The sequence below is a fragment of the Antechinus flavipes genome, chromosome 2 (genome assembly GCF_016432865.1).
Source record: "Antechinus flavipes isolate AdamAnt ecotype Samford, QLD, Australia chromosome 2, AdamAnt_v2, whole genome shotgun sequence".
NCBI classification, from domain to species: domain Eukaryota; kingdom Metazoa; phylum Chordata; class Mammalia; order Dasyuromorphia; family Dasyuridae; genus Antechinus; species Antechinus flavipes.
The window spans coordinates 371,498,128-371,522,656 of record NC_067399.1 but is presented as its reverse complement, the minus strand read 5'-3'; the positions used below and the strand labels follow the sequence as shown (position 1 = coordinate 371,522,656).

The 24,529-nt window shown below is 37.0% G+C and overlaps 1 protein-coding gene and 1 non-coding gene across 3 annotated transcripts; both read left to right on the top strand.

The window, feature by feature from the left end:
- Nucleotides 1-7,656: 7,656 nt before the first annotated feature.
- Nucleotides 7,657-16,088, top strand: EIF5 (eukaryotic translation initiation factor 5). Of its 2 annotated transcripts, none has more exons than XM_051978316.1 (12): nucleotides 7,657-8,082; nucleotides 8,656-8,921; nucleotides 10,292-10,574; nucleotides 10,708-10,789; nucleotides 11,118-11,290; nucleotides 11,441-11,552; nucleotides 12,025-12,167; nucleotides 12,486-12,644; nucleotides 12,851-13,012; nucleotides 13,221-13,385; nucleotides 13,486-13,620; nucleotides 13,988-16,088. In XM_051978316.1, exons 3-12 carry the CDS (start codon nucleotides 10,503-10,505, stop codon nucleotides 14,078-14,080), a joined length of 1,296 nt encoding a protein of 431 aa, XP_051834276.1. In that variant the 5' UTR covers nucleotides 7,657-8,082; nucleotides 8,656-8,921; nucleotides 10,292-10,502; the 3' UTR covers nucleotides 14,081-16,088. The 2 variants fall into 2 exon arrangements, with proteins under 2 accessions (XP_051834276.1, XP_051834275.1); XM_051978315.1 differs by lacking the exon at nucleotides 7,657-8,082 and adding an exon at nucleotides 8,368-8,471.
- On the top strand, nucleotides 11,726-11,850 carry LOC127552665 (small nucleolar RNA SNORA28). The gene has a single exon (XR_007951520.1). It is a non-coding gene; the product is annotated as a small nucleolar RNA SNORA28 (small nucleolar RNA).
- Nucleotides 16,089-24,529: the final 8,441 nt, after the last annotated feature.

Genomic DNA, 24,529 nt, shown 5'->3' with positions numbered 1-24,529 from the left:
ATACTGCAAATATATAAAGAACTTTGTCAAACCTATTTGTCATTCCCCAACTGATAAATTGTCAAAGGACAGAAACAGGCAGTTTGCTGATGAAAAAATAAAAACAATTTATACTCATATAAAAATGCTCTCAATCATTACTTATTAGAGAAATGCAATTTAAAACAAATCTTGAGATATCATTTTACACCTATCAAATAGGTTAAAATGATAGAAGGGAAAAGCAACCAATATTGGAGGGGATATGGAAAAGTTGGGACAATAATTCACTATTGGTGAAACTGTGAACTAGTCCAACCATTTTGGAGAGCAATTTGTAATTATGCTCAAAGAGTTATAAAACCACCTATACCTTCTGATCCAAAAATATCACTTAGGTGTGTTTCCCAAAAAGGAAAAAGAAAAACCAACCTATGTGCTCTGACATAATTATAGTACTTTTTCTTTGTGTTAGCAAAGAACTAGAAATTGCAGAGATTTTCATCAATTTGGGGAATTGATTTTAGAAAAACATGGAAAAACTTGCACAAAATAATGAATGAAATGAACAGAACCAAAACAACATTGTACGTAGTAACAGTAATACTGTTTTAAAGAACAACTTTGAGAACATTTTGATTATTATAAACACCCAAATTAACTATAAAGGAACTATGGAGGAGGATATTATCTGCATTCAGAGAAAGAACTGATAGATAAAAGTATGTATTGTTTGGACTTATACACACACACATTTATACCTAATGATAATCATCTGATCTACATAAGGGGGGGAGGAGGGAGAGAAAGACATATAACTTTATTATATATTTAAAAGGAAAAGCAAATTGTATACAACAGATTTTCATTTTCATGTGCATTCCTCTTTTTTTCTATTTTTATTATGGAATTTTTTTTTATTTCTTAAGTTCAGAATAAAAAATTCTCAAAAAAATAAATATTTATTGAATTGAATGAAAGTACTAAACAGGCTATTTTTGCTTGTAAGTCTTTATCTTTTAAAATATCTATTTCTATCTTTCCTCTTTTTTATAATGGCAAGTGCCAAGTTTTATGTTATCCTGATTGTAGCAAAAAAAAAAAAAATGTGTGTGTGTGTATACATACATATATATTTATTCATTCATTCATTCATGATAAATCTAAATTACAGCTACAGTAAACCAAATCTCTTAAAAAGTTATCTGAACATATTTTAAATGCTGTGGAGTATAGTAAAAAAACAAATTATGGGAAAAAAATTTCCATAGAAAATAAAAATTTAAACAACTTTGAGATTTCACTTGATTCCTTTATCATATTGACAAAGATTAAGAAAGGCAACAAAATGCAATATATTTTGCTATGTAAGCTTTGATTCAACAGGCATGTTATTCCTTTACTGGTAAAATTGTGAATTGGTCCAACCTTTTTTGGAAATATGGAAATATGTAAGTTACAAAAAGTTCCCTATCCTTTGACCAAGTGATCCCACTATTAAAACTATACCCAAAGAGATTACTGACAATGGGGGGAAATATCTAGAAACAAACAAAATGTGAATCATTGAAAAATGACTAGATATGAATGTAGTAAAATGTAAGCTCCTCAAGGGCATGGACTTTCACATTTGTAACTGTAGTCACAATTCTTATCATTGTATTTGATATATTTATTAATTGGGATATTGTTGCATCATAAGAAATTGAATATGAATATGAAGAATTCAAAGAAATATAGGAAGACATGAAATGCTGTCAAGTGATGAAAAAGAACCTAATTAACAACATACACAGATTACAATAATATGGTTAAAATAATCACAATAAGGTCGTTATATAGTTTATTTAAAAAGCAAAAAAGGATGAGGCAAATAAGATGGGATTAGTGATTGCCAAATAATTAAAACCACATTTTTTTTTTTTTTGATAGCTGAGTGTGATTTTCTGGACCAAAACATCCTTCCTGACCACATATCCCTGGATTACCTCCTCTAATTAGAGCATAACCTCCTTGACTAAGGCTTTTATTTATTTGTGTTCCTAATGCTTTTTTTTCCATTTACTCCAAAAGGGAACAGAGATTGCTATAGAGATAAAAGGGTAGTGATATTATGGATCATAAAGGAGCTATGATATATATATATATTTTTTAATAATTATAACTTTTTATTGACAGAACCCATGCCAGGGTAATTTTTTACAGAATTATCCCTTGCATTCACTTCTATTCCGATTTTTCCCCTCCCTTCCTCCATCCCCTCCCCCAGATGGCAAGCAGTCCTATACATGTTAAATATGAGCTATGATATATTGTTGAGGAAGTTAAGATTTGACAACTACTTAAAGGAGAGGCAAGTGGATAAGAATATATAAAAGAGAAAGGGCATGATATCCAGGTTGCTAACCCTAGTGACTAGCACATTCCCATAAAAGAAGGAAGTTTGGAAGAAATGTGGTAGGAGCTTGACAGTCATGCCAGAGGGGTGAGAATATGCTCACTCCAACATTAAGAGAAACAGCTTGGGTCACCTACTTGCCCTTTTGCTGTTCAAAAGGGGAAAAAAGACTATCAATAGAAGGCTATTGCTAAGCTTTTTGCTAAACTGGATGGTTCCCTTGGGATGGTTAAGATTCTCACTGCCTATTCTACATTAACAAGCCTGGTGATTATTCATGATTATGGAGGAAAATTAACTTTTAATCTTTTTTTAAAAACATTTGAAATATATTCTTTTTAAGGGAGGGGATCAACTCAACCCCACATCAACTTTATGACATAAGAACACATCTGAATCAGTCAAAGAATACTGAAACAAATGTGAACTTGAAGTTAGGAAAGCACTGGGTAAGATCAAAGGACTATATAAATGTGTAGAGAATGGTTGAGACTCAGTCCCCTGATGCCACTGTGGGGGAGGAGGGAATCGGTTCAGACTCCAGCATTCATGACAAGTCAGGAGAGCACCTACAACCTAGCTTCCAAGAGAATGAAAAGGTAAAGCTCTGGAATTTGGCTATAATATTCTTGAGGGTTTTTTTAATTTGGTTTTTATTTCTATTAATTTCTTTTTTATCTTCTAGAATTCAGGAGAAACTTATCTCAATCTCACTGAATGTGTGGTTTGATACACTTTGTCGATTCAAATGTCAAATTTAGGAGTGTTTTAAAGTTTTCATTATCACCAGGAAGAGCCCTTCCATTTCTTACCCCAATCCCTCTTAACTAGAAGAACAATCTAGATACTTTGAAGACAAGGGGAATTCCTTCTTCTATATAGTAGAATTGTGTTTAAGGTACAAATATCTCTTTATCCTTAGCCAGCTCAGCCCTCACATCAATATTGGCTAGATTCTCATCCCTAGGTTAGGAGTGAGTCAGAAAAATGTTTGATCCCCAGTGTGGAAGCAGAAGGGCACTAGGGCAAGTAACAAAATAGTGCAGATGGCATGTAAAGTTAATTAGTCTAGGATACATGCCCTGAACCTGAGTTCACCTAGGTATAAGCATAGTTTACATCCCAGGGCTTCCCAGGTCTCTGCAGTTCCTCTGAAAAGAACAGATTACCTTCTGCTTAAAAAAGCATTTTCAGAACAATTGACAAAAATTTCTACCATAGCATGCCTTCTCCTCCATACACTTTAGACAAAGTTTTTCAGGCCTTAAAATAAACCCAAACCACCCTAGTTGAATGAAACTTTATTGAATTAAAGAATTTCATGGTCAATTATTCATGTAAATTTGTAATACCATTGAAAAAGAAACTAAGCTACCAATGTCCCTGAATGTTTGGAGTTTTGTGAGCAGAACATATCTTGGCAAAACAGTAAGCCAAGAATTTCTCCTGTAGAGTTTTTATTGAGCTGGGGGAATTTTAAATGTCTTTGTCTCATGTTTTATGAAGGTTTTTTTGCCCCAGGCAAGCTATCCCACATATTTGCTAGCCAGTTATGGTATTACATAGGACATCCAGGTGCAAATTGGTAATGTTACTAAGGTAGTACAAAAATTCAGGAGAAACTTTTCACATTACTTGTCTCATCTTACTCTCACTTACTATATGGTTTGATATAGTTTTAACAAATGTCAAATTTAGGAGAGTTTTAAAGTTTTCATTATCACCAGAATTACAAAATATTGTACATCTTGAAAATATCAACATCCTTAATAAAAATGATTTCAAAATCTCCCAGACAAATCTTTGTCACCAGAGTGGTCAGAACCAAAAAAACCCTAGGCAGATTGAACAAATTCAATTTTGAACAATCACTGATTTTTTTTCCTGAGGCTTTGGCTAGCCTCCCCATCTCACTGCCCCAAACAGCATAGCACCAGCAGGCTGTGGCATCAACCTTTAGCATCTTAGAAAGAAGACTTTTGCTAGCAACAAGGTAGGTTTAAGTCTGGAAGTTCAATGAATAATTGTATCTTAAGGATATCTATCAACTAAAGAAGGCCCTATTGAAGATGTTGTTTCAGAGTATAACAAATTGGGAAAGGTAATCACAAAATAGATGCAACTGGCGTGCAGAGTGAGTTGGTTGATACTATGTTCCCTACAGAAATACCCAGAAGTGAGGCTACAGAATAGTATGCTAAGTAGTTTTGTGACATGACCCAGGTTCCTCTTGTCTCAGATACTCTTTGTTCTACTGATGAAGCTTTTATTTTAGCACTGAATCAGGTTTGCTATTAGTTCACTTAACTGAGCTTTGATCTTGTGTTTGGCCTTTATACATAAACATGGACTCTTTTCCTTGGAGAGGTGCCTGTTCAATGTGCCCCTCCAGGAATCGCATGCGTTAAGAAAGTAGGACATCAGAAAACTCCAGAGGTTTCATGAGGGAGAAGGCAGATCAAGAGTAAATTATTACCAAACTATAGCATACATATAGGAAAGGATTAGCACAAAAGGAAGCCACAAAGCAAGAAACAACTTAAGATCTCTGTTAGTGCTTTGAGTTTGCAATAATTATAGTCGTCCTACAGAAGATGGGATTCTTCATAAGGAAAGGTTGCTTTATTCTATTCTTTTCTACTTGGAGCAAGAAGAACATCCAGACCAGAGGGGCAAACTTAAATACAAAATAGAGATGAGGCTCAGCATAGAAACAGTTTTCTTTACTGTGGACTTGGTTACAAGCTCTTCCTACATTTTTTTTTGGTATGTAATAAATTTGTTCTACATCCCATGCCTTGTTATCTGAATGTTTGCAAGGGAATGGGAGGACAACTTGATGAAAATGAAAATGAGCCAAATCTAAATATTTCCAAGAAAATCTTGGGCAATATTAAATTTTTTGAGAGTCCATACATACATTAAGTGTTTAGTAAATGCCTGTTAAAGTGAATTAAACTGCTAAAACTCCCAAGACAGGTTGCTTGGCATAATGCGTATCGCACCTGTCTTAGAATCAGGAAGACTTTCATTCAAATCCAATCTCTGACACCACATTAGTGGTTATTATAAGAATTGTGCCCCTAATCAAATCACTCAATACTATAAAATAATACTGAGCAAGTGCCAATAACTGAATTAGTTGAGAAAATTTTCTCATAGAGTGTTTTCACCTTAAAAAAAAAATGAAATCACAAATCTAATCCAGTAATATATTTTTTTAAAAACACCCAAGGCTCCAAAAGTGAACCCAGCCCATTTGCCCTTGGGCGGGGGTGGGGGGGGGGGTCAGTCCTCAACACCTGGGTTACATAATTATCTTTCATGTAAATTCATATGACCTCAAATAACCCCAGACACTGACCTTCCTCTCTTTATACTGTGTCGTCTTTAGTATTTAGTATTCAAACTACAAGGAAAATATACTGCAACATAGTGTCTAGTTCAAAAGGTATATAGTATTATTCCTCTCAAGAGTAGGAAGGCTATTTTTATACATTACATATATTATAATAACACATATTATATTCAACAGATTAGCAATAATATATAAAATTGAAACAACTTTTCAAGGTTACATTATCATCACTCTCTAACAGCTATATGATTCCAACAGGTTTGTTTCTGTGTGCTGATTTCTTTTCTTTTTTAATTTTTAAAGCTTTTTATTTACAAAACATATGCATGGGTAATTTTTCAACATTGATCCTTGTAAAACCTTCTGTTCCAAATTATCCCCTCTTTTCTTCACCCCTCCCTTAGATGGCAGGTAGTCCAATACATGTTAAATGTTAAAATATGTTAAATCCAATATATGTAGACATATTTATAGAGTTAGCTTGCTTGTGCTGATTTCCTAAAAGAACAGAACAAAGATGCTGTTTACAATAAGTTTGTACCTTTGGTATGCCCTCTAACAAAGACTGGAAAATTAGGCGTTCAGCTTTTTTTTTAAATCTTCAAGATTCCTTGTGTTCCTATAAATAAAAGTTTAAAAGTCAGATCTTTGGGAGGAATAGAAGGTAACTTTTGTTGGGGGAAAGCTGTTGACCTTTAACTTCTCATTCTCCTCACTAGGCTAGATTCTGGTTTTACCTTAGGTAGATAGAAGAAAATAATTCATGGTGGGGCAGAAGCAGAAAAATAATATTGGGATTCTTAATTTGAGGTCCAATGAACTCTTTTACAACACTACTTTTCAAAATAATTGGTTATCTTTATAATCCTATGTATTTTAATATATTTTAAACCATTATAAAACATTATTCCGAAAAAGGGTGCATTGGCTTTGTCAGACTGCAAAAGGGGGTCCATTACACACAAAAAAAAGTTGAGGTCCTGATGAAGAAAAAAGCAAAACCAGAATGGCAACATTAACAAGTCTACTTTCCTGCCTCTTTATCTTGGTTCTTGGCATTCCTACATTCTTTCTGCTCACTCCTTAATTACTGTATCATCTCCCACCTCAAATCCACTTCCTAAGCCCCTTGTGGCTACTTAGCTACCTTTCTAAAGCACTCATCATGTTTTAAATACTATAGTTTTCTGTGCTTGTTTTGTTTTTCTACTAGAAGCAGTAAACTCCTAAGATATCTGATCGACTTTATCACTTTATCTAGCTCCTAGAACTGTGGTTCGATATACATATTAGACCCTAAAAACATTATTGATAAATTTCTCCCAATTCCTACTCTAGCTTCCCTGTGTTGGGGAATAAAAGATAGCTTCTATGGGGAAAAGCTGACCATCTACCATTTCAAATTCCGGGCACTGAGCTAGATTCAGATTTCACTCTGGAAAGATGAGAGGCACACACATTGTGGTGTAATGGAAAGGTCTCTGAAAAAAAAAGAAACAAGATGACAAAATTTTAAAGCTACTACTTATAAAAAGAAAAACACCAGCGCCAATTGAATCAGCCTTGAAGTTTATATGCCTTGCCTGGGATTTCCTTAAAGAAAAAAAAATATTTTTTTACAACTTTCTCAGAGGAAACCTCAATAAACACCTGAGGGAGTAACCATAATGATACAGCGGCTTGGCTTTTTATTTTTTCTTCCCGCATCAGAGTTTTGTAAAGTTGCTAATTACTTCCACGTGCTGTGAGGCGGTGTGCCTGCTTGCCTGCTTCAGACAGGGTTGAGTCATCCTTAGGTCGCTCTCAGAGGTAACACCGAGACTCGCACATGGACGCGCAGGGCAAGCCACCTCCGCGTCCCCGGCGCTGACCCCTTGACCTTAGACGGAGGCGCTTGCGCAGTAGCAGGAAAGGCGCGCGCCAGGGTTACCGTAGAGGGGGAAGCTCGAGAGCTGAGGAAGAACGCCGCCAGCCCGGTGCTGGGGGCCGGGTAACGAAACCCACACCATCATGTAACGACAAACCCCACCCCCAAGAAGCGAGCCGGGGCGCCAGAAAGGCGGGGGTTGGGGGTGGAGACGGGAAGGAAAACCAACCGCCATTTTCCTCCCGCTTCGAGAACGAAACGGACACGCGCGCGCCCCCTCAATCCTCGGGACCGCCTAATACCCCAACCCCTCCAGCTTCCGGCGGGTCTCGCGAGACTGCACTCCTAGAAATCTCGAGCCGTCTTCGTCGAGCCGTACCTTGGGGTTGCTGGTTTGGTCGAGGGGTGGGTGTGGAGAAGGGGAAGAGAGAAGACAGGGAAAGGCGGCAGACCTTGATTGACACGACACCGCCGCTAATGGTGTGCAGACTCGAAGGGCTCACCAACCAATTGGCTGGGACGGGTGGGGGCGGAGCTCTGGGGAGGCGGGGGAAGGGACGAAAAGCAGAGGCGGGAAGGAGACTGTGATTGACTCGAGAGCTTGGCCAGTGGTGCACGAGTTCGAGAGGCCTATCGGCCAATAGGTTGGGACTCTCCGCAAGGGCGGGTGTGAAAGTAGGGAAGCGAGACGCTGGGGGAAGGCTGGCGGCCATGATTGACATGAAGCAAAGGCCAATGGTACGCGGGCTCGAGAGGCCCACCAGCCAATGGGCTGGGACGGCCGGACCAGGGAAGGCGGGGCCTGGGGGGGTAGATTGATCGCGGCGGCGGCATCGGCGTTGTTCAGTCAGAGCGAGAACATTCCAGAGGTGAGTCTGAAGTGGCTTTAGCTCCAGCCCCGCGGGGCCTCTTTCTGTAAAGCCGCCAAGGGTCTGGGCTCTCGGAACGACTAGCGGCACCCGGGGCAGGCGGGTGGGGTAGGTAGGTTGCGCTGATGCTTTTTCTCGCAGGGACTGGCTTCTGTTAATGGCGTCTCTGTTTCTCTTCCTTCAGGTCGCCAGGCTCCCAGGTGCCGAAGGGTGTTGCCTCCCCCCGGACGTCGCTGGGACCGCCCCCCCTTCCCCCCCGCTGGTCGGCGGCGGCACCTGGCTCGGGCCGCTCCTCCCGCTCCGCCTCCTCCTCTTCTTTCCTCCTCCTCTTCCCTTCCTCCTCCTCCACCTCTTACTGCTGCTCGGTCTCTTGTTTATACCGCGCCTCAGACACTTCATCCCAGTCCCGGGCGAGCAGCGTTGGGTTTATGTCTTTATTTGACGAAAACGGTGAGTGGAGGGCGGGCGGCGGGGCTTTGGCGGGAGGGGGCGGCGGCGGGAAGCGTGTGAGGAGGCGCCCCGGCCCTGGGGATATGGCGGCCGCACAAAATGGCGGCTCTACTTCCTCGTGACCTCTCCCTCCCCCCAGTCGCGTGGCGCAGTTTACTTAGCGAACCCCCACTAGTTGGGAGAGGAAAGGGGAAGTCCCGGGGTCGGCGGGTACGACCCCCAGCCTCTGGGAGGGGGGCGCACCCAGGTTGATGTTTGGCGAACGACTGGGGAAGGGGGTGGTGATCCTGGGAGCTTTGCGCATGCGCCACGCCTCCTCAAAAGCTGACTCAGTGCTTAATTGCTGCATTTATGAGTCATCCAGCCCGGCTGGGGGAGGAGACTGCCTAGGGGGAGGGGAGCGGAGAGGAGGGCCCGGCTCCGCAGTCCTAGCAGGCCTCTGCTGCTCCTCGCTGTCGTTTCCTTTTCTTCGGATTCTTTCTGCTAAGTTTTTGTCACCCTGTGGGTGCGGCAACTGCAGGGAAGAGGGGTCCCGAACTCCGAGGCAGCGTGGGGGCAAACCCCATCTGCTTAGTTGAACCATCTCTAGGGTGTCGTCTATTCCTTTGACCTAGAGAGAAATTATACTTAAGGTCTTTTATAAGCCTGATGTCCGTGGTTGCATTAGAATACAGGTAACAGTGAATGGCACTTTTTTCAACATAAATGAAAAATACTAGGCCGAATTGTAAGCTACTTAGCAGAATTACAGTTATAACATTTAGTTCCATTTTTTTATGCCTGGTGTAACAAAATACTTGTGGTTGGGATAGCCTCATCTTTCTGATTTGTATTTTGCACAAGAACTTCTACGTAAAATTAACAGGCATTATACTGACCATATTACATTTAAATCTATTTCATGTAAATTTGTTGTTCAGTATCAAAATATTAGTTTAGACTTGTTTTCTGAATCTTGAAGAGAGGGAACCAGGGACAATGCATCCAAGGTCAACTAGCCTGTCACTAATGGATAGGAAGATTGTGAGATTTAAATATCTCAAAAGACTTTATCAGCAATAAGAAGAAGATAGTTGAATCTCTTGACTGTGGTTTAAAAATTTAAAAAAAAAAAAAATTTCTCCCTTCCCACAAGAAAAGTTAAAATTGTCAACAATTTTCCTGTGTATTCTAAATTAACAGCATTTAAGTCCTTTACCTTTCCCCAGCAGCAATTAAGTCCTTTACCTTTCCCCAGCTTAGTGATTCAGTTTATATGGCATTAGATGTGGTTTTTTGAGACTGACAGAATACCAAATGGGGGGTACTTTTCTTTTTAGAAATAATTAAATTTTGTTTATTCTCTCACCCTACCTCCCCCTCTGTTTCAGAGCTGTTGCGCAGCCATTGGTACCTGTATTGGGGAAATATAGCATACAAGCAAGACGCTTACAGCCTCTGTGGCAAAAACTTTTTCATGTCAGAGACCGAGAACTCTTGCAGTCGTTTATGTCATCCCTTCTTCTCCAGACAGAAGATACCAAAAAGTTGCAATCAAAGATCTCTTCATCTTATTGATAAAACTACTACTAATAAGCCAAAATGTCTGTCAACGTCAACCGCAGCGTTTCAGATCAGTTCTATCGCTACAAAATGCCCCGTCTGATTGCTAAGGTAATGATTTCTTTTTCCGGTTGGTTTGGGAGGACCAAGTGTCAGTAAGTCTCTATATATAATGTCCTTTAAATGCAAAGCTCAATGGTCTTTTCTAGAATTAAAATGACAGTATTGAACTTTTTTTTTTCAGGTTGAGGGCAAAGGAAATGGAATAAAGACAGTCATAGTCAACATGGTTGACGTTGCAAAGGCGCTTAATCGGCCTCCAACGTGTAAGTAACCTTGTGAAGAGATGCAAACAAATAAAATGCTGACAATGCCATTGGTATATTTCTAATCTGAAAGCTTGGGTTTTGAGCCTATGGAACACAATTGGAAACACTGACCTTAGAAGACTTCACTTTTCTTATGTTTAGTCTGTCTTCTATATGTGTATACATTGATGTTCTAAGCAGTGATTTTTAAAACTTGGAACAAGTTTAAATACTCTAATATTGAGTAATGATTGCATGTATTTGGGTGGACACGCAATGAATGCAACAATCATTGGTGAAGCAAAACCTTTTTTAGTTCATTAACTTTTTTTTCTCTCCCCTTAAGATCCCACCAAATATTTTGGTTGTGAGCTGGGAGCACAGACCCAGTTTGATGTTAAGAATGACCGTTACATTGTCAATGGATCTCATGAGGCGAATAAGCTGCAAGACATGTTGGATGGATTCATTAAAAAATTTGTTCTCTGTCCTGAGTGTGAGAATCCTGAAACTGATCTGGTAAGTGAATTGTTAGCATCAGATATGTTTGTATTGGCATATGAAATCAGTGTTAGTTTTTAAAAGGTAAGTATATACCTAATTTATATGCATATACTTAATTCTGGAATGAAAACTATACTTAATTCATTGAATATTTTCTCTCTACAGCATGTCAATCCTAAGAAACAAACAATAGGTAACTCTTGCAAAGCCTGTGGTTATCGAGGCATGCTTGACACAAACCATAAACTCTGCACATTCATTCTCAAGAACCCACCTGGTAAGTAGTATCTACCTACTTATTTAACAGTTGTATAAAGCAATATAACAATGGAATTCATACTGGGTTTTTGTTGCCTTTAAAAAAGACAAAAAAGGCAGAAAGACTGGATAATATTGCTATTTTTCCTTGAGGGATTGGTTCTCCACCATGGCTCTTTGATCGATCATTGCAAGTAACACTCTGTGGCTGACAAAAAGTTGTTTGACACAATTTCAACTTGCAAAAAATAAGTAAGTCTAACCTATTCCAGTGATCTCTTTTAAATGAGACCATCTGTTATATAGACTTAAACAGTATCAGTACCCAGGACTAGAAGACTTTATATTGAAACTTAATTTAGTTACCCCCTAGGACACAGGAAAGAAAACCTAGAAGATCCTATTTTGGGCAACTATAGATAGGCTTGAGAGAGTGAATAGTAATGGAAATTGTGGGATTCAACTTTGTCTTCTTCCCCTTTCTTCCTCAGAGAATAGTGACAGTGTTACGGGAAAAAAAGAAAAAGAAAAGAAAAATAGAAAGGGCAAAGACAAAGAAAATGGTTCTGTGTCCAGCAATGAGACAACACCACCACCACCACCACCCAATGAACTTAACCCTCCACATGCTGTGGTGAGTGTGGGAAGTACAGTCTTGTTAGTTCTTATTATTTGAACTTTACAGCATATACAGGTATGAGGGGATCTGAATTTGTGGGCAGTGATCCTAAAAGTAGGCAATTAAAAAGCAACTGTAGAATATAACAGTATATGGAACTTTTGGCTTAAATTAGGATACAAATAAATTTGGAAAGAAACACCAGGCAAAGAGGTAGTTTTTGCTTTTATTAAGGATTCAAAACTGTATTTTCCACAGGGAAAGGCCTAATTCAAGCTTTTTCCAAAGTGTAGCTGTTTAAGTTGTAAACTATATTTTTGGTTTTATATACAGGAAGATGATGAGGATGAAGATTGGGGAGAGGACACAACTGAAGAAGCTCAAAGGCGCAGAATGGATGAAATTAGTGATCATGCAAAAGTTCTGACACTTAGTGATGACCTAGAAAGGACAGTTGAAGAGAGAGTCAATATTTTATTTGACTTTGTGAAGGTAAATATGTATATTTTAATATACTTTTGAGTTTTCTTTGATTATTTAATGTTCAGCCCAGAAAAATGAAGTACAGAATTTTCCTTTTGAAACTATAATGCATTGGTTCTAGCTCTTTAACCTTTAATTTGAATTTCATCTATTTGGGTACTTATTTGTGAATGAGTATTAAATTGTAACTTTCAGCTCTTGTATCCTTCCTGTAGAAAAAAAAAGAAGAAGGTATTATTGATACTTCTGACAAAGAAATTGTCGCAGAAGCAGAAAGACTGGATGTAAAAGCTATGGGTCCTCTTGTTTTGACTGAGGTTCTTTTTAATGAGAAGATTCGAGAACAAATTAAGAAGTATAGACGTCATTTTCTACGAGTAAGCACTTTTGTGTTTGTGGCTACTCTTTTAGGGATGGACAACATTTCACTTGAAGTAAAAGGATTTTGGAGGGGATTTTATAGGGGAGTACAACGTAGGTTTTATCTTTGGAGAGTAGTAATTGTTATTAGTGGATGTAGACTGTATGTTAGACTTCTCTGTTTAAAGTATTTAAATGTTTTCTAATGCTAGTTTGTTTTTACAGTTCTGCCACAATAACAAAAAAGCTCAGAGATACCTTCTTCATGGTTTGGAGTGTGTAGTAGCTATGCATCAAGCTCAGCTCATCTCTAAAATTCCACATATCTTGAAGGAAATGTATGATGCAGACCTTTTGGAGGAAGAGGTCATCATTAGCTGGTCAGAAAAGGTGGGAAAATGTTTTGGGGTTAGGATTATATGTTATTGTTTAAATTTTTAGAGTGTTAAGATTTCTTAAATGAAGCTAAATTAATGATGACTTTGTTCAGGCCTCTAAGAAATATGTCTCAAAGGAACTTGCCAAAGAGATTCGTGTCAAAGCGGAGCCCTTTATAAAATGGCTAAAGGAAGCAGAAGAAGAATCCTCTGGTGGAGAAGAGGAAGATGAAGATGAAAATATTGAGGTATATTGCTTGTGGGATAGAAATGCTAGGAGTGTTTATTTTTTTTAAAAAAATAGAAATATTTCTTTTTAAAAACGTCCTGTTTTCAAGGCGAAGCATTCAGAATGCTAAAGCTTTTTCTTCCTACTCCATTTGTAATATCTCTTTTAAGATTCTAAGGTAATTAACAAAATGTGATGTGTAACTATGACAATTGCTCAGAATAGTTATATAACAACAAATACTTTGGAGACAGATAAAATTATTTCTTTGAGCCTATGTGATTTGATTTTATGAAAAAATCTGATTTTTGCAGCAAAATGCTGTACGGTGATGTAACTAGACTGTTGTGTCCTTTTTCCTAAATAAAACTGCCTTTGTTTCCTAGGTGGTGTATTCTAAGACTGCCAGCGTACCTAAAGTTGAAACTGTGAAGTCTGCTGATAACAAGGATGATGACATTGATATTGATGCCATTTAAAACAGTGCAACTGAGCTTACAGTGTAATGCTTCGATTTTCTCTGCATTTTCAGCCAGAAGTGCAACATGTATGTGCAGAAGCTAAAAATGGCTTAACATCATGCTACACTTTGTACTCAAAATGTCTTTTTACTGTGAGTGGTCTTCTGTAACTAAGCCCAGTGAGACATCTAGGGAGTCCATATTACATCAGTGCCCAGGTTTAGTTTGCTTATTTATAGCATGTTACTTTGGGGGAAAAAAAACTAGCAATGGACACATTTAAATTACATTTATTTAGTTGTAAAAATAAAAATTTGTTTTTGGTCATTCTTCAATTTGTTACTTTGAATGACTTGAGCCTAAATTGACACTGACTTCAGTGTCTCAGCCAGCTTAAAAGGAGGAAAGGAAAAGGCTGAATTTTTTGTGATCTTGGGAGCTTATTAGATTTGATATTTCTTGGAGGGCTTCACCTGGGGAAAAAGTTGATAGTTCGACATTAGTTAATCCTGGTTAGCAAATATATGGGGGAAATCCCTCTTATTTCTAACCCTTCAAATTTGGCATCTGAAATTGTTTCTTAGGTAAAGTGCCACCATAAAAATGATGAAGATAATACCTTTGCTTCATTGGAAGTTGAGGATATAAGTGTAAACAGAAGTTAAAAAGGGTTTTTTTCCCCTTTTTTTTTTCTTTTTTTCCCCTTTTTTCTTTTTTCCTTTTCCTTTTCCTTTTTTCCTTTTTCTTTTCCTTTCCTTTTTTTTTTTTTTTTTTTTTTTTTTTGAAACTTGAACTGTGCAAATTTATGTTTGCTCCATGTTGTCATTGAGGTTTAGTGCAATGTACATGTGGGCTAAGCTGAGAATCTTTCTATATTAACAAATGGAGTATTTCTGTATGTGTAGCAACTCTGCTGAGTGAAATTTCAAACTTTTTGGATGTGATTAAATAGGTTGACCTGTAACAGCCAAATCGAAGATTTATTTAGGGAAAACAGGGAGAAGATGTGCACTAATCTAAAACAGTGAACATTACTGAGAATTTTTCAGCCTTGACCTTGAGAGTCTAGATCCCAACTTCAAAATGTTTGGGCATTTACTATACCTTTTCAGTGTGCTATTTGCCCTGATGTTTTGGTTTGATATCTTTTCATGCCTTTTTACATTGATATAGCTTGTGCTGTTTGGAACTTGGGCACTATCTTGCCAAAATTTTTAAGAAGTGTTAATATGTCTAACTTGATTTTTCTAAACATTCTTATTTAAAAAGACTGAAATAAAGCTAAAAGCGTACTTTATAAGTCAGAACCTGTAATACAGAGTGTGACTTGGTATATTTTTTATTTTACATTGACAATAGCCAGATATTCACAAAATTGTTTGTGATGGGTGTTAGTTCTACAAGTGGGGATAGTCTCAGCCCAGATGTTCACAAAGGTTTGGTTGATTCTTAACGTGATTTCCAGATTTAAAACTTCTGGCCCAGACTTTAAAACATTTTGAAACAGTCTTTATAAAGGGATTTTGTTATCTTGAAAAAAAAAATACTGGAAATCAAGAAGCCATTGCTGAAAGGCAGAATCTTTTTAGGCCTTTTCTGTGGATTGGGAAAAATCTACTTGACTGACCTCACAGATAGTAAAGAAATTAGTATGTATGCAAAAGTATTGTGTAAACACCAGAATTTCCAAATGTCAGAAAACCTTTTTAAATTGAAATGGACAGGCTGTGAGATAAGGTTGTAACATTGAGGATCACTTAAAACATGCTAGCAAGGAGCTTAATCTTTTATAAGTCTAAAGAAAAACATTTCAGTTTTTGAAACACTAAGTGACAGGAAATCTTGTACACTGGACCAATGTGAAATCTGAAGGGATCAAAATGTAACTAAATTTGAAGCTTTGAGAAAAATAAAATATTCACAAAGGTTATCCTAAGGAGCAATTGTATGCTTTGCTCTCTACCACTGTCTTTAAAACTTTCCTGTTTTCTTCTACATTACTTGATTATTAAAAGATTAATATTGAGCCTTTTGCATTTTTTGTGAGACCTTAACTCTTTTAATAAGATGTAATAGTAATTACAACTATTTGGAAAACCCATTGCTGTGTACTATCTCAAGAGAACTTGTTCCTCCCATCCTGCCAGATTTAAATGTGAAAGAAATGAACCAACCATTGTTATTCCATCGGGACAAGCATAATGATAGACCTTAATTGAAGTGAACAATATCCATGTGCAGAGAAGAGGTATTCTTAATACCTTTGCTGTCCTAGAAAAGGTTTTTTCTTGTGCATTTTCCATTATCAAACCCCTAAGAAAGCTTAAGTATCTAATTTCATTTGGATACCTGGTCTTTCAGTTACTTAAGGTGGTTTGAAATCTGTCTTAAGCATTCTGAATGTTTGGCTTTCTTGTTGGCCTAGCTCAACTATTTGAAAAATATAAATTGGTTTTTCAGTTGTCATGAAAGGAAAAATCTAAACTAAAAAGAGCAATGATGAGCAATGGTTAATTAAAAGCTTACTCTTCATTTAGTGTGTAATCAACCAAATCTGTATTTGGTACAGGTGGGACTGAGGGTGCAGATAAGTATCATTTAATAGCATCAGAATTCCTAAAACATCCCAAGATTTGTGATCCTCTTTAACTTAGGGTCTTTAATCTGTACTTGGGGGTTCTCTTGGCCACATAATGACTTGTATTTGTGCTAGATACTTCATAGTAAGTTTTGAGCTTTCTAATTTCAAATCTGGTTTCTAGACACTTAGTAATTAGTATGACACTAGGTAAGTCACTCACTTAATAGAGACACTGAGGCAAAAAGGGTTACTTTTTGCCTCAGTGTCTCATCTATTAAGTGAGTTGAAGGAAATGGCAAACCATTCCATTCTTTCTGCCAAGAAAATCCCAACTAAAGTTAAACACGATTGCTAATATTAATTTGGATTTCATGTATTCAAAATGGGGTTCAGGTGTATTTTAACTTGGCTTTTATAGCTAAGAAATTTACTTTGAAGATCTTGAAATGCACTCCTTGTGAGTTGAATTTGTATATAAAATGGGTACAAATAGTGAAAAACATTTTGAATAGCCTTTTAGCCTTCAGATGTGATTTAAGTACAAAACTAAGAAGAAAAAATTTTAAATGTCAGTTTGTTTAAACATGAGAATTTTGTCATACATATACATAATAGGACACTACATCAATATCTTAATTTGTTTTTGCCTATGAAGTAAAAATTAACATTCAAAGTGTTCTATACTCTTAATTTCTGGTCTATATTCATCTAAAAAACTGTTGTAACCTGAGTAACTTCACTGTTCAGTCTACAAATCTTAAAGTTTCTCTATGCCTGTGATGTGAGTATTTATCTAAAATAACATGTTGAAATGAGCCACCTTTTAAAGACAAGTACCACTTGCATAACAACATTCTGCCCTGTGCTTTTCATAAGCATGAAATGACTTGGTATTTGGCAATTTTCTATCAAGTTTTTAACATATATAAAGAACCCTGGATTAGACCTGTAATGTTACCTTAGTTTTTTGAGAGTAAGGTACAGTATATACAAAAAGCCTAATCCAAATCTCCTTCACAATAGCTTTAAAAATATAAGTATATATATATTACAATAAGCTTTAAATGTTAACTACAAAGAAGAAAGTTGATGAAACAAAAAAAAAAAGATTACTGCAATGGACAACTAATTGGTCAAACTATTAATGGAGGGAGTGATATATAATATTAAACCACAAAAGTATCAAATTTAGAAGATTTTAAATGAGTAAAGCATTTGTATAGAGGAGCTACATAATAGCCAATGAGTAGGAAAATGTTAAAATCAAACAAATCAAGTGATATCTAAAGATTTACACAGAGCCAGTCCTTTCCTGGTGGCTTATCAGCACTAAAGCATTTGCCATGTTCCTGCCACTGCTAAGCCATGGGAATTGAAAAAAGCTGGCAGCATATATATTCCATGGGGAAATATATATCAAGAACAAGTATGTAGATTGGAGTTCAGGAAAGACCTCACAAGAGGTGATAAATTTAACTAAAAGGTACTTAGCTGTCTTGTAGGAAATTAAGGGATTCTGTGAAGCAGTGGAGGAAGTATATTGGCAGGAATGAATACAAAAGGCATGGAGACAGGTTTTTGAGTATTGTAAAGAACAGCAAAGAAAAAGTTGGGTACATTTAATAGGACTGGGAAGAGCAACGTGATGAGGCTGGAAAGGCATCTTAGAGGGACTGGATTGTGAAGGGTTTTAAAAATTGATTTTACTTTACATAGAAGACATAATTCGTTTATGTAGAAGACAGTGCCACAAGTTACTGAGTATAGAAGAGTACAGATCTGCTTATGGCAAATTACAACAGAAAAATTAAGCGAGAGGAATAGCTATTGAAATATCTCAAGGGGAGAGGTCAGGAATTGAATCAAATGGCCAAACAATTGGAAAGCAGTGAGATTGTTGGGGAAGTAAAATTGGTATTAAGAATAATACTTGGGAGCAGTTACATATGTAGTGTGAAGGAAGTTAGCATAACATTTTGATTGCCAACCTAGAATAGGTCATGACGGCAGAACTAGAAATGTGGAAGACTTGACAGGTTTGGGGAAAAGGATAATTGGTTTTTAGATGAGTTTGAAATGCTTAGTGATAGACATGCAAATGAGAGTATATATACACAAGCACACATAAGACAAATCCATAATGAGTTAAATCAATGAACATGAAGTGTGTTACATGCCAAACCATGTGCAAAAGACAGTCCCTGTCCTCAAGGAGCTAAACAATCCAATATGGGGAGAAAACATGCAAATATATTTACAAAGCAAGGTGAAAGGGAAAGCAGAGAGCAGGCTCTGGTATTAAGGTTTTGTTTTCCCTGTAGGTGGAATTTTAATTGGCGGGATCAATAGTTGGAGTGGAGGAAAAAATAGTAGAGAGGCAAAGAAAATGCCCAGAGCTAACACAATTTGTTTACAACGAGGCCAGTGTGGTCAAAAGAGTATTGAGGTGTAAGGTGCAAGACAATTTTAGGAGGGAACTAGGTTCGAATACAAAAATGTTTTGTATTTGATAATGGAGGCAATAGGAAGCTACTGGAGTTTTTGTTGCGAAGTAATGTCTGTGCTTAAGGGAAATCTCTAGTAGGATGAATTGGAGGGGAGAGAAACAAGAAAGAGCTACCAGCAGACAAAGTGTGAAGTGATGAGGATCTGCATTGGTGGCAGGATCAAAGAAGGGAGCAAATAAGAGGTATTGGGAAAGAAATTGACGGGCCTTTTGGGCATGGGGGCTGAGATGGAGTTGAGAATGATTTGTAGGTTTTCAGTCTGAGGAATTGGGAGAATGATGTTACTAAATTCATAGGGAAAGTAGCAGATGGGAGGGGGAGGGTTTGTAATAAAGATTCTAAATAGAGTTCTATTTTGGATATAGTTTTAAGATGTCCATTGGACATCCAGTTTTAAATGAGACAATTAAAGATGTGAAATTGGAGTTCAACAAAGAGGTGACAGGAAAGGTATTTTTGAGAATTATCATCTTAGATCAATGAGAGCTTATGAGATTAATATTTTTAAATTGATATAGAGGGAGAAGAGACGACAGCACATGGCAAAATCTTGAGGTTAACAAGTGTGATCTAGAAGAGGATCCAGCAAAGGAAACAGAAGTGGTCAGGTATTCATCCTTTGTTTTTGAAGAGGACCAATATCACAGTTTAAGCAAGGCAGAGTTGCACAAAGGCCTCAGTTTCTTCCAGAATCAAGTCCAGGACCAGGACTGAAGTCAAGATGACCAGTTATGGCCCAGGATGAACATTCCGCAACATCTTTTTCAGCCACGAAAATAGCTTATGCCTGTTGAAATATTATTCTGATTCTGCTCATTCCCTTAGGGAAATCTTGACATGCTTGGGGTGGATGTTCCCTTAACTCACAGGAGTTGGAAGTTCAGCAGTTACCCTTTAGCCTATGGGTTTTACCCCCAGGTAAAGCTGCTGCTCATGCTACAGCTTGAAGCCATAAGTGAGAATTAAGTGACAGAACAACACCAAAAGGTTGAATGAGCAACTCTTGAAAAGGGCTCTCAACACCAGAGGTGCTAGTACTTTGTGAATACCTCATCTACATTGGAACTCTGATAGAACAGTGCCTTGAAAATCTAGAAAAGAGCATCAAGGAGAGAATGAATAGCATCAAAAATCTGAAGAAAGGCCAAGGAGAATGAGAATTAAGAAATGGTCTCTACAGACCTTAGTAAGCCTGTTGTCTGCAGTGGAACAGAAATAACTCCCATCTCTCAGGGTGGTTGTAAGGATCAAATGAGATGTGAACATTAAAATGCAATGTAATATTTTGAATAGTTTCTATAATCTGTCCTATGGGAAAAAATTCTCATTACTAATAAAAACAACTCTGAGCTTTCACTTAATATCCATCAAATTGGTAAGGGTAAAAGTGTTGTGAAAGTTAAGTACATTTATACTTCTGAGAAATAGAAATATATATGAAAAAGCATGATTATTATCTTTGACCCAAGTCATCCCACAACTAGGCACAACTAGGTAGATAGAAACGTACCAAAGATAAAATATTTTAAAAATTGGCCCTTGTATTAGCCAAAAACAAAGTCTAAAGTATATGACGATTGGGGAATGATAAAATAAATTGTATTTGAATTTAATGAAATATTATGTAATAAGTGAAAATGGAAAATTCAGAGAATTATGGGAAATAGAAACTGATAAAACAGAACCAAGAAAACAAAATGCATAACGACCACAATAACTTAAATGAAAACAGTACTTTAAAAAAATCAAAAATCAGATTAAGCACAATAATTAACCTTGGGTTCAGAGTACTAAGGATGACTTTCCCTCCAGAGAAAGGTAGTGAACTACAGGTGTAGGATGTTGCCTTTTCTATCACTTGGTCTTGATAAGTTTTTTCTTTTAATTTTTTATTTATTTATTTTATTTAACATTTTATAGTGGGAGGAAGTCATCAGCAACTGACATTAGAAAATTTACTTAATAGTTTTGCCTTTTTTTTTTAATTTTCAAAATATATACATGGATAATTTTCAACATTCACCATTACAAAATCTTGTGTTCTAAATTTTTTCCCTCCCTTTCTCCCACCCTCTCCCCTAAGGTGACAAGTTACTATTTTTACACTAATAAAAACTTTAGAAAGATCAATAAAACATTTTATAAAAAATTGACAAAATAGTAATTGCTTGACTGAAAAAAAGGATTAAAGAGTTAAAACATGAGACTTCAGGAAAATAAGCATATTGACAGTGGAGCTGTGAATTTGTCCAAACATTCTGAAAAGCAATTTGAAATTATGCCTCAAAAGTTACCAAATTGGTATATACCCTTTGTTCTAGCAATACCACTAGTAGACCTGTATTCCAAAGAGATTAAACAGAAGAAAAGGATGTACAAAAAATATATTTTTGTAATGGCAAAGAAATGTAAACTAAGTGGTACATGACTGAGCATAATTGTTATAAGAATATAGAGGGTGTTCCAGAAGTCTAGCATCTCTAGTGTGAGAGCTTACAGAATCCTTTTCAGGGATGCTCATCTATTTTTGGTGTCCACCTGTTACCCAGTTCTCACCTGGGACTCCAAGAAATAGTATGAGCAGTGGTCACACTAGTAAAACTGTCTCAGGAAAAAGGCTAAATAAGGTTGAGGGTAACTGGTGGTCTCATCCCTCAATGGGTTAGAGGTTGTCTACCCCAGGATGTGAAAACTTCTGAGAGAATGTGCAAATAGAATTTGATTCAAAAGCCACGAAGGCAGCTGAGACAGGCACTGTGGAGCATTAGAGTTTGGTCAGACTTAGAAGACACCATCAGCAATTCTTTCTTGTTTTGGACTTCAATGATTCTGGAAGGGAAAGTGAAGCTGAGGACTTAATGCAACTCTGTCTCGCTTAAATCCAATTCACAGTGAAGATACCATCCTTCATCCACTATTTTACCCAAACATTGATCCTCTAAAAATAAATGAACAATAACAAAAATGTCAAGTAGAAGCTATGAAGAGTTTTGTGAGCTGATTGAATGAAGGGAGTAGAACTGGGAGAATAATACATAATAAAAACAACATTGTAAAGACAAATAATTTTGAAATAAAAATTCTCAAGAACAGTGTACACAGCAACAAGATTATGTGATAATCAACTCTGATGGATGTGGCTCTTTTCAACAAAAATGGGAAAGAAAAAAAAAAGCAAATACAAAAAAGTGAAAATACCATTATGATCCACATTCAGTCTCCATACGAATGCAGATAGTTCTCTCCATCATAAATCTGTTTTTTCTTTCCCATTTTTTCCCCTTTTTGATTTGATTTTTCTTGTGCAGCCATGATAAATGTGGAACTGGAGGAACTTGGGGAACTATCTAGAGCAAGGGTCCTCAAAACTACGGCTCGCAGGCCAGATGCGGCAGCTGAGGAAGTTTATCCCCCTCACCCAGGACTATGAAGTTTATTTAAAGGCCCACAAAACAAAGTTTTTGTTTTTACTATACTCTGGCCCTCCAGTAGTCTAAGGGACAGTGGACTGGCCCCCTATTTAAAAAATTTGAGGACCTCTGGAGCCTAGAGGAAGATAGGGAAAAGGGAGGGAGAAAAATTTGGAACACAAGGTTTTGCAAGGATAAATGTTGAATACTCTTTGTATATATTTTGAAAATAAAAATCTATTGGTTTTTTTAAAAAGGAAATATAAGAATTCTGATCAACATTTTGATTGACCATGATTCCAAAGGACAAATGATGAAGCATACTACCTGCCTTCTCACAGAGATAATAAACTCAAGTAGCAAAATAAGATATACTTTTTGGACATGGTTAATCATTTTTTTTTTTCCTGAGACAGTTGGGGTTAAGTGACTTGCCCAGGATCACATAGCTAGGAAATGTCTCAGGCCAGATTTGAACTCAGGTCCTCCTGACTTCAAGGCCGGTGCTCTATCCACTATACTACCTAGCTGTCCCAGGACATGGTTTTTGCTTGACTGTTTTGTTACAAAATATATTTGTTACAAGGGTTTAGTTTGGTTTTTTTAATTTTTCAATGAACTTTAAAGGAATGGGAAAGAGAGAAAATAAATACTTATGACCTGAAAACCAATTTTAAAACAAAGAAAAAACATTTAGAGGATCTTAACTATCTACTGGGAATATCTCTTTGATATGGATTTTATGCTGCATCTTAATGATGGTGGTGAATAATTGTGACTAGCATATATTTCCCTGTTTTATATTCTAAACTTATATTGTCTTTATTTCTATATCTTTTATTGGTCCCCATATCTGGAAATCTTTACACCCTTAGATTCCCTGACTACCTTCAAGACTCAGCTAAAACCCACATTTTCCAGTAATTCTTCCCTGGTCCTCCTAACTACGAATGCCATCCTCTTTAGATTATTTTCACGTATTTTCATGTACTGTGTATATATTTTGTTTGTACCAATAGATAATCAAATGTCTAATCTATTAGATGTGTTCTCCCTGAGTTTCCCCCCAAAATCACATGAAACCCAGTCTCTGTGTCGAATAGATTGGAAGGAATTTAAGAAAAATCAGTCTCACTAAGGTTCAGCCCAATTCAACCCAGTTCAGATAGTGTCCTGGAAAGCCTGTGAGAGGGTCTTAATTGCAGCAGATCATCAACTGAGACACTGGGCCCTGACTCAGTAGCAGAACAGATCAGTGGGGCAATCTTCAGTTCCAGCATAGAAGGCAAATTGCCAGCCCAGGAAACTAGGCTGTTCCTGGAAGGACCAAAAGGGATACCCCCTGCTTGTGAGCAAGACACCAAACGTAAGGGGGCACTGTGATTTAAAGCCAAGGTTCAGAGCTGCACAAGAAGTTTGTACCCTAGGAGCAGAGCTCGACCTTAAAAGTCACAAAATAGGAATGAAGGAAAAAAATGAGCAAAACCCAGAAAAGAACCTTAACCATAAAAAGCTAAGATGATGACAAGGAAGAACAAAATACCAACTCAGAAGAGGAGTAAATACTCACATGGAAAATCTCAAAAACAGGCAAAAGAGGTAGAAGAAAAATTGGAGGGGGGAGAAGTATCCAAGAGTAAACAGCATGGAAAAAAGGACAAAAATTGAAGAAATCAATTCCTTAAAAAATACAATTGCTAAATACAAATGTATATATATATATACAATGAAGAAAACACCACCTTGAAAAGTAGAATTAATCAAAGGGAAAAGGAAATACAAAAGCTAACTGAAGAAAACAATAAAAACTAGAATGGAGCAAAAGGGAGCTAATAGTCCTTACAGATATGAGATATCAAGAATCAGTCAAGCTAAAAAGAATGGAAAAAATGGAAGAAAATATAAAATACTTGATTGGAAAAATAGCTGACTTGGAAAATAGATCCAGGAGAGACAATTTAGTCTACCT